This window comes from Pongo pygmaeus, chromosome 8 (genome assembly GCF_028885625.2).
Source record: "Pongo pygmaeus isolate AG05252 chromosome 8, NHGRI_mPonPyg2-v2.0_pri, whole genome shotgun sequence".
In the NCBI taxonomy this organism is placed as follows: Eukaryota; Metazoa; Chordata; class Mammalia; order Primates; family Hominidae; genus Pongo; species Pongo pygmaeus.
The window spans coordinates 132,101,363-132,112,582 of NC_072381.2; the positions used below are offsets into that span (position 1 = coordinate 132,101,363).

An 11,220-nucleotide genomic window follows, 5' to 3' on the forward strand; every position below is an offset into this window, starting at 1 on the left:
GTTCATGTGGTTGGAAAATATTGGTCTAGAACTTGCAGATCATGGTTTCAGAACTGCAACAGAACCACCAAGTACTCTATTTAAAAACATAGATTTCTGGACTCCACCCCTCCCAGAACCCAGGGGTCTGAATTCTTACAAAGTTCTAAGGATTCTAAAGTACACTAAGGTGTGAGGGCCATGCAATCTTCCATAAGATGGTAAAACCCCATTTAGATCCTTGTCCCTAGGGAGGTCCATTTTATGTCAAAAATGCGTCATTAATGCTTTCTGCCTTAGCCCTAGCTTTATCGTGAGGGAATCAGGTGTGGATGAACTCACACTCTCAAGCGTCTCTTGTCCGTGTTGGAATTTGCAGCTGGCCCCAGCAGCAGGCGTGCTCTGAATGAAAACTGTGCATTCAGGTGCCGGCCAATTTGATGACTAATCTCTGAATTGCTTGGGGGATGGAGATTACCCTAAGCCAAGAATATAGAAGGTCGTAAGTCTCTGTGACCTGATGCTTTGAGTGTGGGGAAGCAGGGAAGGGAAGTGTTTCGCCCCAATTTAAACAAGACCCGCTTACAAAGCAGCAGCACCCATAAATCACTGGTTACAATTCGCCTGCACCCAGGGGCCACGTCTTGGTGCCGTGGTTCTGTGTCACTTTCACAGGGTACAGCCTCCATGCTAGCCCCAAGACTTAACCCTTTATATAGGTTATCTCTTGTAATGCCCCCAGCAACGCTATAAGGCAGATATTATCATTGTTCATATGAACACAGATGAGAAAACTAGGCTGAAAGAGAAGAAAATTGCCAAGGTCACTTAGCTGGTGAGAGCCCAGACAGTCTCAACCCAGTGCTCTTTCTCTTAACCACACCACCACCTTTCATCTGCTGTCTCTTCTCTGCCTTAGTTTGGCTGAAATGTGGATATGATCTCCCCACAAGTTCCCAATTTCCTGGTGGAAACTGACCAAAATGATGTCAGATAGATCTTATAAGCCTTAGCTGCCAATGCCCTGGGTCAACTCACACTTGACCTCTCATCAAATACTGTCCATTGTAGCAAGATTGGAGACCTCACTCACCAGATATGCCTCCTGATGCGACAAAACTGACTTCAGACCTCTGACTCCTCACACCTCTTTAGGACCTTGCCCTCTGACAGGCAGCTCCAGTTGGCAGGTGCAGGGAGGGCTGGAAGAATATGGTGAGAGGGCAGCACTGAGACCCAAGTACAGCCATTTCATTTCCCTCTCAGCTCCTGGGCTTCTCATGTCTGCATTTGAATGGAGGCCATCAGCCATTGCCAGTGGAGGCTGAGCTGAGGCTTCTAGGAGGAGCCCCAGCACCCACCAGACAGCAGGCAAGGCACAGGAATGAGGCAGAGGCTTCCAGCCTGTTGGCGGAGTGGCAGAGCTCATGGAAATCTTTATTGCCCTTTGTGAAACAGCCTTTTCTCAGCCCTCCTCAGGCTGGAGGTAGAGTCTTCACTGCAGTCAGAGCCATAAGCACATCACAGCAAAAATACTGCTTGGAGGCCGGGACTTTAGGGGGAAAGGTGAGACTCCAAAAGCTTTGATCTGGCTAAGCTCTTCAACTTGGTCTGGAAATAGGGAAAATTGTTTTGCACCTCTTGATAACTGTGAGAATAAAGGAAATGTTCGCTTTACCTCCTGTTTGGTCTCAGTGACCTCTTTATTTCCTGAATCAAGTTCTCTTGAAGCCCAAGTACTTAAAACTTGAGTGCTTTTATTTTACAAGACTGAACGGTGTACTCCAACCACTGGAAAACATTCATCAAAGCCCAGAGCTAAGTTTCCAAACTATGGTGGGATATTGAAACCACTCTGGGAGACTTCTTTTTCCAGACATGATAGAGTAACCAGACAACAGCTAAGAAACAATGATTTCCAGATATTGAACAACAAGCAATGCAGTACTATGACCCCTGAAAGGAGGAAAACAAGAGAGGTGAGTCCTACAATTGTCCCCACCTGGAGGCAGTGTCCAGGTTGCAGCTTGGGAGGGGAAACTCAGCTGAGCCTGGGGTCTTTGCTGAGTGGAGGAGGTAGAGACGGAAATTAGAGAGGCCAGTGTAGCTGGAATTTAGGAAGAGGAGAACTGCAAAGGAGAATTCCAGCAGCCTGCAGGGAACTTCCCAGGTCTTTGCCGGAATACTGATCTGCACCTGCCCAAGAGAAAAATACCTGGAACCAAGAAAAGAACTTCCAGAAAGTGGTAGGTCACATCATTCAGGACCTACTTGGAAGCAATTTAGGTTCCTGCCAGCCCATGTACAAACACCTTGTCACACACGAGACATCAGGTAGGTCCTCAGAAAGGTCATGTTGTAATACTGGGACTAAATTAGCCCACATCAGGGTTTCTCGGCCTCAACACCACGGACATTTTCAGCTAGGTAATTCTTTGTTGCAGGGTTGAAAGTGGCACTGCCCTGTGCATTGTAGAATATTAGCTGCATCTCTGGCCTCTACCCATTAGCCACCAGTAGCATTTTCCCCAAGGTTGTCACAACCAAACTGTCTCCAGACATTACCGAATATCCCCAGGGATATTTCAACAAGCCCAAACAAATCGAAAAAGTAAGCCTCAAAAGGGTCAAGCTGTTTTCAAATAACTTAACCTTAACAAAATCAAACACCAAACAATGTAAGATTCACAATATCCAAAATTCAATTTTAAAATTACCTAGTGTGCAAAGAAGCATGACCCATAATCAGGAGGAAAATCAATGACTAGAAATGATGCAGAAATAACAGATGCTGATAAAAGGAGGAGACAAGGACCTTAAAGCAGCTCAAGAAGGTAGAGGAAAGCATGCGCACGAGGAGGGACAAGGGAGATGAAAGGAGTCACCTGGTAAGTGTTCTTCCTTGTTTGTCATTGCCAATGCCTTCACGCTGCTCTGGGCCCACTGAGTCACAATGGCCACGGCTGCACCAGAGGCATATGCAGTTCTTTAAAAAGTTCACTATGAGGCCAGGCACGGTGGCTCACACCTGTAATCCCAGCACTTTGGGAGGCCAAGGCAGGCAGATCATGAGGTCAGGAGTTCGAGACCAGCCTGGCCAATATGGTGAAACCCTGTCTCTACTAAAAGTACAAAAAAACATTAGCCGGGCATGGTGGTGGCTGCCTGTAATCCCAGCTACTCAGGAGGCTGAGGCAGGAGAATCATTTGAATCCGGGAGGCAGAGGTTGCAGTGAGCCGAGATCGTGCCACTGCACTCCAGCCTGGGTGACAGAGTGAGACCCTGTCTCAAAAAAAAAAAAAGTTCACTATGATTCTACTCAGCCAGAATTCAGCACTACTGGCTAAACCCAATTTTTTTGTTTGTTTTGTTTTGTTTTGTTTTGGAAATAGAGTGTCACTCTGTCGCCCAGGCTGGAGTGCAGTGGCACAATCTCAGCTCACTGCAAGCTCCGCCTCCCAGATTCATGCCATTCTCCTGCCTCAGCCTCCTGAGTAGCTGGGACTACAGGCACCCGCCACCACACCCAGCTAATTTTTTGTATTTTTAGTAGAGACAGGGTTTCACTGTGTTAGCCAGGATGGTCTTGATCTCCTGACCTCGTAATCCACCCACCTCGGCCGCCCATAGTGCTGGGATTACAGGCGTGAGCCACCACGCCCAGCTGACTAAACCCAATTTTTTTAAAGAATGAATAGAAAAGGGAGATGGAAATGATGATGGAGATTTTGAAAAATATCAGGAGGCATGGCCAAATAGTGATTTCCAAATACAAAATCTTTCTTTGGCTCATTTAATGATTAAAGGCATTAGAAACTGTCGCCTATCAGAGGACAGATGGGTGAGCCTTAGCTGATGCATCTCAGCCTGCACCTACCATCAGAAAGGTCTCCACAATCAGGAGATGCTCACTTACATTCACACCATAGGAGACATGAGCACATCACTGAATTCTGTGAAGTTTCCCTTCCCAAGCTGGCAAAACCATGCAAGCTCTGCTACACAGAGTCTCAGAAAGTGTCCCTGCTTGCTGTGTGGACAGAAGGCAGAGCTCCAATATAGGCTCATCCCATCCTCCAGTTATGGCTACATTGATGTCTGAAATTCATCAAAAACATACGTAGGGGGAGACATGCCCTTAAGAAACTGTATTTCTCAGAGTTTGGGGCATTTTTAGAGTGTGCAGACATCAAGGCTTTGAAAATATGAACCCGGGGACCTTCAGCACCCCTCACCACCACCTGCTCCCAATCCTGGTAACTTTCAGTGCAGCAGGCTCTGCTCCTTGTTCCTATCAGAAGGAAGTCTATGTAACGGTATGCGTGTGGCTGTATCATCCCTGGGCTGCAGTTCAGTGAGAGGTGGCTTCTCCAACCATTAAGACAGCTCAGGACTAAGCCCATGGTTTTGGAAAAAATTGAGTCTGTAGGTTTTACACTAAAATCAAGCAGATTTGCAGGACCTCTTGGGAAGAACTTGAAATCCATAAGGTTGTTACAGAAATAAAATCTCCAAAACTCACTTTTGCCAGATAACCAGCCAGTTTCTTTAATCTAGCACCTTTGTGCATTGAGAGTTCATCCCAGAGACCCTGCTCATTTGTCACCCCATTGAGTGCTTTATGGTCAAAGCCCAGGGCAGGTTAACCAATGGCCTTGGAGCTGATAGAAGAGAAGGAGTCACCGGGCCAAGTCCAAAGGCAGAACCCAGAAGCTGCTAATTGGGGTCTCTCAGCAGTTCAGCTTGGGAAATTGAGCAAGGAAGTTTCCTTCTTCCTAAATTTCCTAATCTAAATAATGCTGAGATGTCATGGTAGGAATAACATGAAGAATAGGTTAATGGATGTGGAATATTTTAAAATCGGAAATGTTTGCTACCAAAAGTCAAGAGCAGACCTTGAAGTTCAGAGGGACAGGGAGTGCAAATCCCATCTGATGGTTTTCAAACTTGGCCCGCCCTTGAGCCGAGGAGGCAGGCCCTTCCTGGACAACTTGGGGAGTCGTGGACACAGTGAGGCCCATCCAGCCCATCAGACTGATTGTGGGTGGGGGCTTGGATCTGGCACTCATTTTAACATTAGTGGCTCAGTTGTTGGCTGTCAATAGTAGCAGGGTATTGGGCCCTGAAAAAAATGTAGCTGTGACTGTCATATATTTGAAGTTTTTTGTAACCTCCTAAAAAGGTGTACTTTTTTCACATTGTTGTAATCAGTGTGGCTATAGGAATAAGTGAAGTTTTATATATGAAGAAAATGAGAATGCCAGATTTACCGTTTGCTACATAGGGTTTGAAATGAAGCTATGAACACTTTTGTAAAATGCATGATAATGTAATTCAACAAGTTTTTCTCTCTCTGGAGGACTGGAAAATAACCTCAGTGAAAATTATGCAATGATAAAATTCTGTCCCCATTTGATTAATTACTTGTGAATAATGACATCTGTGATTTCTTTCAATTATATTCTAATTGCACACCTTTTGCTCCGGTTGATTGGGCAATGAAGTAATGAACAACTATTACTGAATTTAATTAGCACCATTATTTCTGTGTCCTTTACATCTCTGTCGTGAACATGGAAATTCACACTCCCAGGGCTGGAACTGGAAGAAGCCAGCCTTGAACCTTGAAAAACCTGTTCTTTCCACACTGTGCCGGCTTCCTTCTGCCCAGCCTGGGGAACAAAAGACCTGGTGTATTTGCCGGTATTCATGGGAAGGCTTTCCTAATAACAGCATCAATATTCAGAAAGGTTACCTTTTCATAAGGCATTAGCAATTTGCGTGTTACATCTATCAAAAGAGATGGATAAATGAGCTATATGGGAGTCAATTACAATGTCGTTCATAATTTATTCCATGTACAATAAAGAGCCGATCAGATTTCATGCATGTTTACTTTCTGAAAAGATAACTGCTTGCGGCTGATACTAGTTGCAGAATACAAATATGTTTCAGAGTAATGTGTTTATCTCACTTTGACATTTTAAATCTCCAAAGTTCTCTCTCTCTCTTTTTTTTTTTTTTTTTACAGAGTTGTCTGTGCTTCAAATTAGAGCTTGCGTTCAAAAATAAAAGATCATTCTTACTGGCCTAACTTGAATCATTCTATTTTAACTCGATGAAGGCACGTCATACATATTCTTCTACAAAACACAACAGGAAACAAGTAGGAATTTGCTTTTAAAGACAGGTGATTGCAAACATACAGAGCTAAGAATATTTAACTCACAGAAACATGCTGTAGTTTCTAAACGTGGATACAAATTACCCAACTCAGTAGTCTTTGGAGCACCATTAAAGTTTGTAAATGCAGACATGTGTCATCGTAAATTACCTTCATCCAATATACTTTCCCCCTCCCCCATATTTCAAAAACTAAAATAAATTCAGAAATGAAGAAGGCTTTTCCAAATCCCTTAGGGAAGTCTACAAACACATATGATTAATTTATTAGACCAGATAAAACACCTGAACTGTCTGATGAGCAACACATCCATCTTTCTCTGAGTCAAGTGTGTACCCACTCACCCACCCAGGCTCAGCCGTACCTCATATCTGCTGGCTGTCTGCTCAGCCGTCTTCAAGCCTTGACACATATGGATGATACAAACTTTGGCTCTTCTCTGGGAGGGAAACCAGTTACTCTTCACAAAATCCATGACCATCACATGGTTTTTCAACTCTGTACTAAATGTTTTTATCTGGAAAGTCCGATGCACGGCCGTTTCTGCGTAGTGGGCAGCATACCCCTGCTGATGAGTTTTTGTAGGAATTCCAGAGTGCTGCATGATACTCGGAATCTTGTGACTTTAGCTAGCGAGACTGGCAAACACAATTTTCTTTGTTTAACCCAGGTATTGAGTGCAATAGGAGGGACTTGGGCAGTGCCCCAGCTCGGACCTGTCCCAGTGTTTTCCAACTCCAGAGCTAGTCGTCTCAATATCCCAGCTACATTTGTGAAGGATGTGGATGTGGGAACCTCAGGGGTGACCTTTACGTGCCAAAGAAAAAAAAAACTTCTTGTTGTGGTCTGTTTCCAGCCTCACGCCTGAGCTCTCAGGTCACTGAAAGTCTTCTCTGATTTCAAAGAAGTATTTCTCTTTCCACCGCATTGAAGTTTTGAACACAGAATTCACCCAGTTACTGAGAGATTCAATATGTTTGTCAGTCTCTACCCCATCAAATCCAAATAAATTATCGACAGGGCTCTATACAAAGGAACCAGGAGGAATAATCGTTGCTTTTTAGAATTCCTGCTTTTACTTGCCAGGACTGAAAGGAACAAGTGCAGGCTGCCTACCAATACAAAGAGCGTCCTCAGCCCTGGAGAAGAAAACGTTCAAGTGAAAAAGAGAACTCCCAGCGCAGAAGCAGCAATGGCTGCAAGAGGGCATCAGAAAAACAGCACGTCACGTGGGGGCTGGGGGGTGGAGTCCACTCGCCTAGAAGGGGGCTGTGGTCCTGGGTCAACCATGGGAAGTTCCCTCACCACCCTGAGCCTCAGTTTACCAGGAGGAAAACTGGAATGAAAATACCCCATCTGCCACTCACAGGGTTATTGTTAGGATCTGGTGAGCAAAACAGTGAAACAACAACAGCACAGAATACAGTCACGTTAGGCATCATTTCGAAAGTACAGTTGCATGTTCTCTACCCAAATTATTTTGCACAGTGTTAGCTACATATATGATAATGGAGATTAACACGATGCTAATAATTATCAGATTCTAAACTTCAAATCAATTAGAATTGCAGATCCATGGTATATGCCTCACTTTATTTCATGTTTTGATGCCATTTCTATTAACCTAGTAATTTAGAAGTGAAAATGGCAAGCCTTGGATCAAGGGTGTGCGCCAGGAGGAAGCGGATGACAGCATCGTGGCTGTGCTCCAAGTCCAGACACAGAACTCTTCTCCACAGGTGACTTTCTCTTGGCAGAGACACCCCCTTGAATAATTAACTCACCTGCCCCACATTGAAGGCCATGGGAGAGGCTAAAGGAAGAAGGGCCTCCAGATAACTTTCCTGAAAACAGAGCTGCAGTCCTAGCCCAGAACTATGAGACTTCCTGCTGTAGGTCGAAGCTTTGCATGTCACACTCAGCAGGGCTAGGACTTGGGGGCTAAAATGCTAAACTTCCACCTTCGGAGGCAATGGAAGTATTGAAGACGGGAACTACAATGAAGGAGGAGACAGAAAAGACTTTAGAGATCATTTAGGCCAACATTCTCATTTGAGTGTTAAAGTAGAAGACCTACAGAGACTAAATGCTGGCTCAAGATCACACAGTGAACTGGAGTTCATGGTTCCTTAAACAGAACACAGCCTGGGTCTGCCTGGGGCTCTCCCAAGGAGGTCAGTGAGAGTGTCAACACCCAACTGATGGCATCCATGGCTGACTCAAACCTGAGAGTCATACTGGAAACTCCCAGAGAGCTACACCATAGAGCACCATCTTGGATTTGGAAGCAATGTGATAAAGAAAGCCACGGGAGTCATTTGAGCAATAAAAACATGAAAATTGAACAGGGACACCAAGGAAAGAGGGGATCTGCTTCATGTTTGGGCACAGGGAAGGTCATTCCCTGTGTCCCCCAAAACGCCATTTAAACCAGCTCCCATTTGTGCCTGTCTGCCCCTGTCCAGCAGACCCTGCAAGGCAGATAACAAATAATAAAGTCTTTTCTTCCACCGCTACACACACTAAAGGGCCCTGGACAATGCTGAGGCCAGCAGGACTGGTCATCAGCTACTCCGAGACCAGGACTTGTCATCAGCTACTCTGAGACCAGCATGGAGAGGTTTGCTGATGGTTGGCTGACTGCTAGTGTGAGCACTTGTCACAAGCAGAGCCAGCCTGTGGTGATTATGGAGATTCCAAAGATCATTAAGGCTATGGGTGAGTTTTCTCTCTCCCTTGACCACAGCTGGTGGCTGGATCTTAACTGGCCACTATGGCCAACAAGAGGAAGCAGTAATATGGCCTTAGGCAGGTCTCTGGGATTCTTGGTCAATAACGATGGACAGAAGCCCTGGGATTGTCAGATTCAATTCCTCATTATATGGAGGAGAAAATTGAGGCCCAGAGGGAGAGAACCTTGACTGAGAGGTCAGAGGGCTGAAAAGAGCACTGGATGGACAACTGGAGATGGGTTTGCACCTAGGCCCTAAGACAAACTAGCAGGTGATTGTGGACAAGCCTCCTCCCTTCTGGCTTATGTTCCCTTTAACCACAAGCCCCCTAGCTTCTCTGATACCCCTGGGTTCTAGAGTGTGTCAATTTTGACCATGTGCAGGCATAGCTCAGCAGAGAGCGGCTCTACCCTCCCTGGGACAGGCCTTGCTGTCTGGGTCACTGAGGTGGGGGTGGGTGCAGAAGAACGAGCTGATGTCCTTCCATATGCCCTCAGAACTGCTGCTCCTGTCCAGCAGGGCCACAACTTCCACAGTCCAGCCACTGTGCCCTCTTGAAGCACAGCCTCCAAGTAAGAAGATGTGGTTCCTGCTGATGTTCACAGTGCTTGCCTTGCAACCTTGGGTGAACTACACACTACCCTTGCTTCAGTTTCCCCATCCATTTAAGAGGATAACAATAGTGCCTTCTTTGATGGGCTGCTGTGGAGACTGAAGCAGCTGGCACTAGCAAAGGGCTTGGGACAGAGCCTGGCACCGGGCTTGTGGTTAAAGGGAACATAAGCCAGAAGGGGGGAGGCTTGTCCACAATCACCTGCTAGTTTGTCTTAGGGCCTAGGTGCAAACCCATCTCCAATTGTCCATCCAGTGCTCTTTTCAGCCCTCTGACCTGACAGACACCAGCTGTCATCACTCCCAAAGGGCGAAGACTCTAAATTGCCAGACACATCATTTTAATACTAAAGAAGGAAGATTATTAAGGAGAAGGTGGAACTCAACTGGCCATCCTAAGACCCTATCTCCAAGACTCCCTCTGCCATGTAATGCTGCCCAGAACTGGGGCAGGTGGCCAGCCTTGATCTCCTCAAATGGGAAATAGAGTTAGCATCCCCGGAGCAGACGGCTGTGAACATTGCGTTCGGTGGTTGGTGTATGTGAAACTGTTTTATAAACTATATATTTTTAAAACTATACAAGTGTAGATTTTTAATGCTAGATGCTAGCAGAAACAACTGAAGGAAGAAATGCCAGACACAAGCACAAACTAAGCTAGTTCTCACCCAAAGGACCGAAAGTCAGTCACATTTACAGTCACAAAAGAATGCTGGTGCTGGGCACCACCATGCCACCACATTCATGCGTATTGCCAAGGACACTGAACGCTTTTTGGTTTGCCAAGAGTCCCGCTCTTCTGGGAACTCTTCCTCTGCATCCACCCCAAAGCCTCCCATATGGTGCCCATAGAAGCTGGCCATGCCTCTGACCTCATTGACTGACCATTGACTGGCCCAGGGGTGGGCACCTGGCCCAAATAGGGCCAATCAGAGCCTTTTGTTATGATCTAAATATTTGGGTATCCTCCAATTCATATGAAGAAGCCCTAACTCCTAATGTGACCGCGCTTGATGATGGGGCCTTCGGAAAGTAATGAGGGTTAAATTAGGTCATGAGGGTAGACCCTCATGATAAGACTAGTGGCCTCATGAGAAGAGGAACAGAGATCTCTTTCTGTCCGCCACCCCCTCCTCACGAGCATAGAGGAGAGGCCATGTGGGGACACAGCGAGAGGGTGGCTGATTGCAAGCCAGAAGGAGAGCTCTCATGGGGACCTAGTCCAGCTGACACCCTGATCTCAGATTTCCAGCTTGAAAAACTGCGAGAGAATACATGTCTGCTTTTTAAGCCTCCCAGTCTATGGTATTTTGTCATGGCAGCCTGAGCTAAGACTCCTGGAGAAACACCTGGCTCACATGAGGCCAATCAGAAAGAGTCTGCTCTGGAGAATCTTGATCCTGGAACTGAGCAAGAGTGGGTAGCTGAGGCTGTGGGCTGGAACACTGCAAGCACTTCTGGCAAGGAGCTGTCACAGAGAGGGGCAGAGGCCAGAAATGGGAGCATGTGGATAGTTCTGGAACCCTGGGTTCTACCCGGCCCACATTCTGCATGTGGAATCAATGAGACTATAGTATCTTTACAATACTCTCCCCTTTAGGCTTAAGCTGTTTGACTTAGGTCCTGTTACTTGCAACCAACAGAGTTTATGTTAATCTCTGAAAATTCATTCATTTATCAAACAAGCAGAGGTGAAGTGTTTCTGAGCCAGG

General features: G+C 45.9%; 1 protein-coding gene across 1 annotated transcript in view; it reads right to left on the reverse strand.

The window, feature by feature from the left end:
- The window catches only part of C8H10orf90 (chromosome 8 C10orf90 homolog), a 265,705-nt gene extending 258,724 nt beyond the window's left edge, over window positions 1–6,981 (reverse strand). Inside the window, exon 1 of the mRNA XM_054436234.1 lies at window positions 6,529–6,981. Within this exon, the coding sequence (XP_054292209.1) occupies window positions 6,529–6,768 (240 nt within the window). The 5' untranslated portion in view covers window positions 6,769–6,981. The remainder of the gene's footprint in view (window positions 1–6,528) is intronic.
- Between the last annotated feature and the right edge of the window lie 4,239 nt (window positions 6,982–11,220).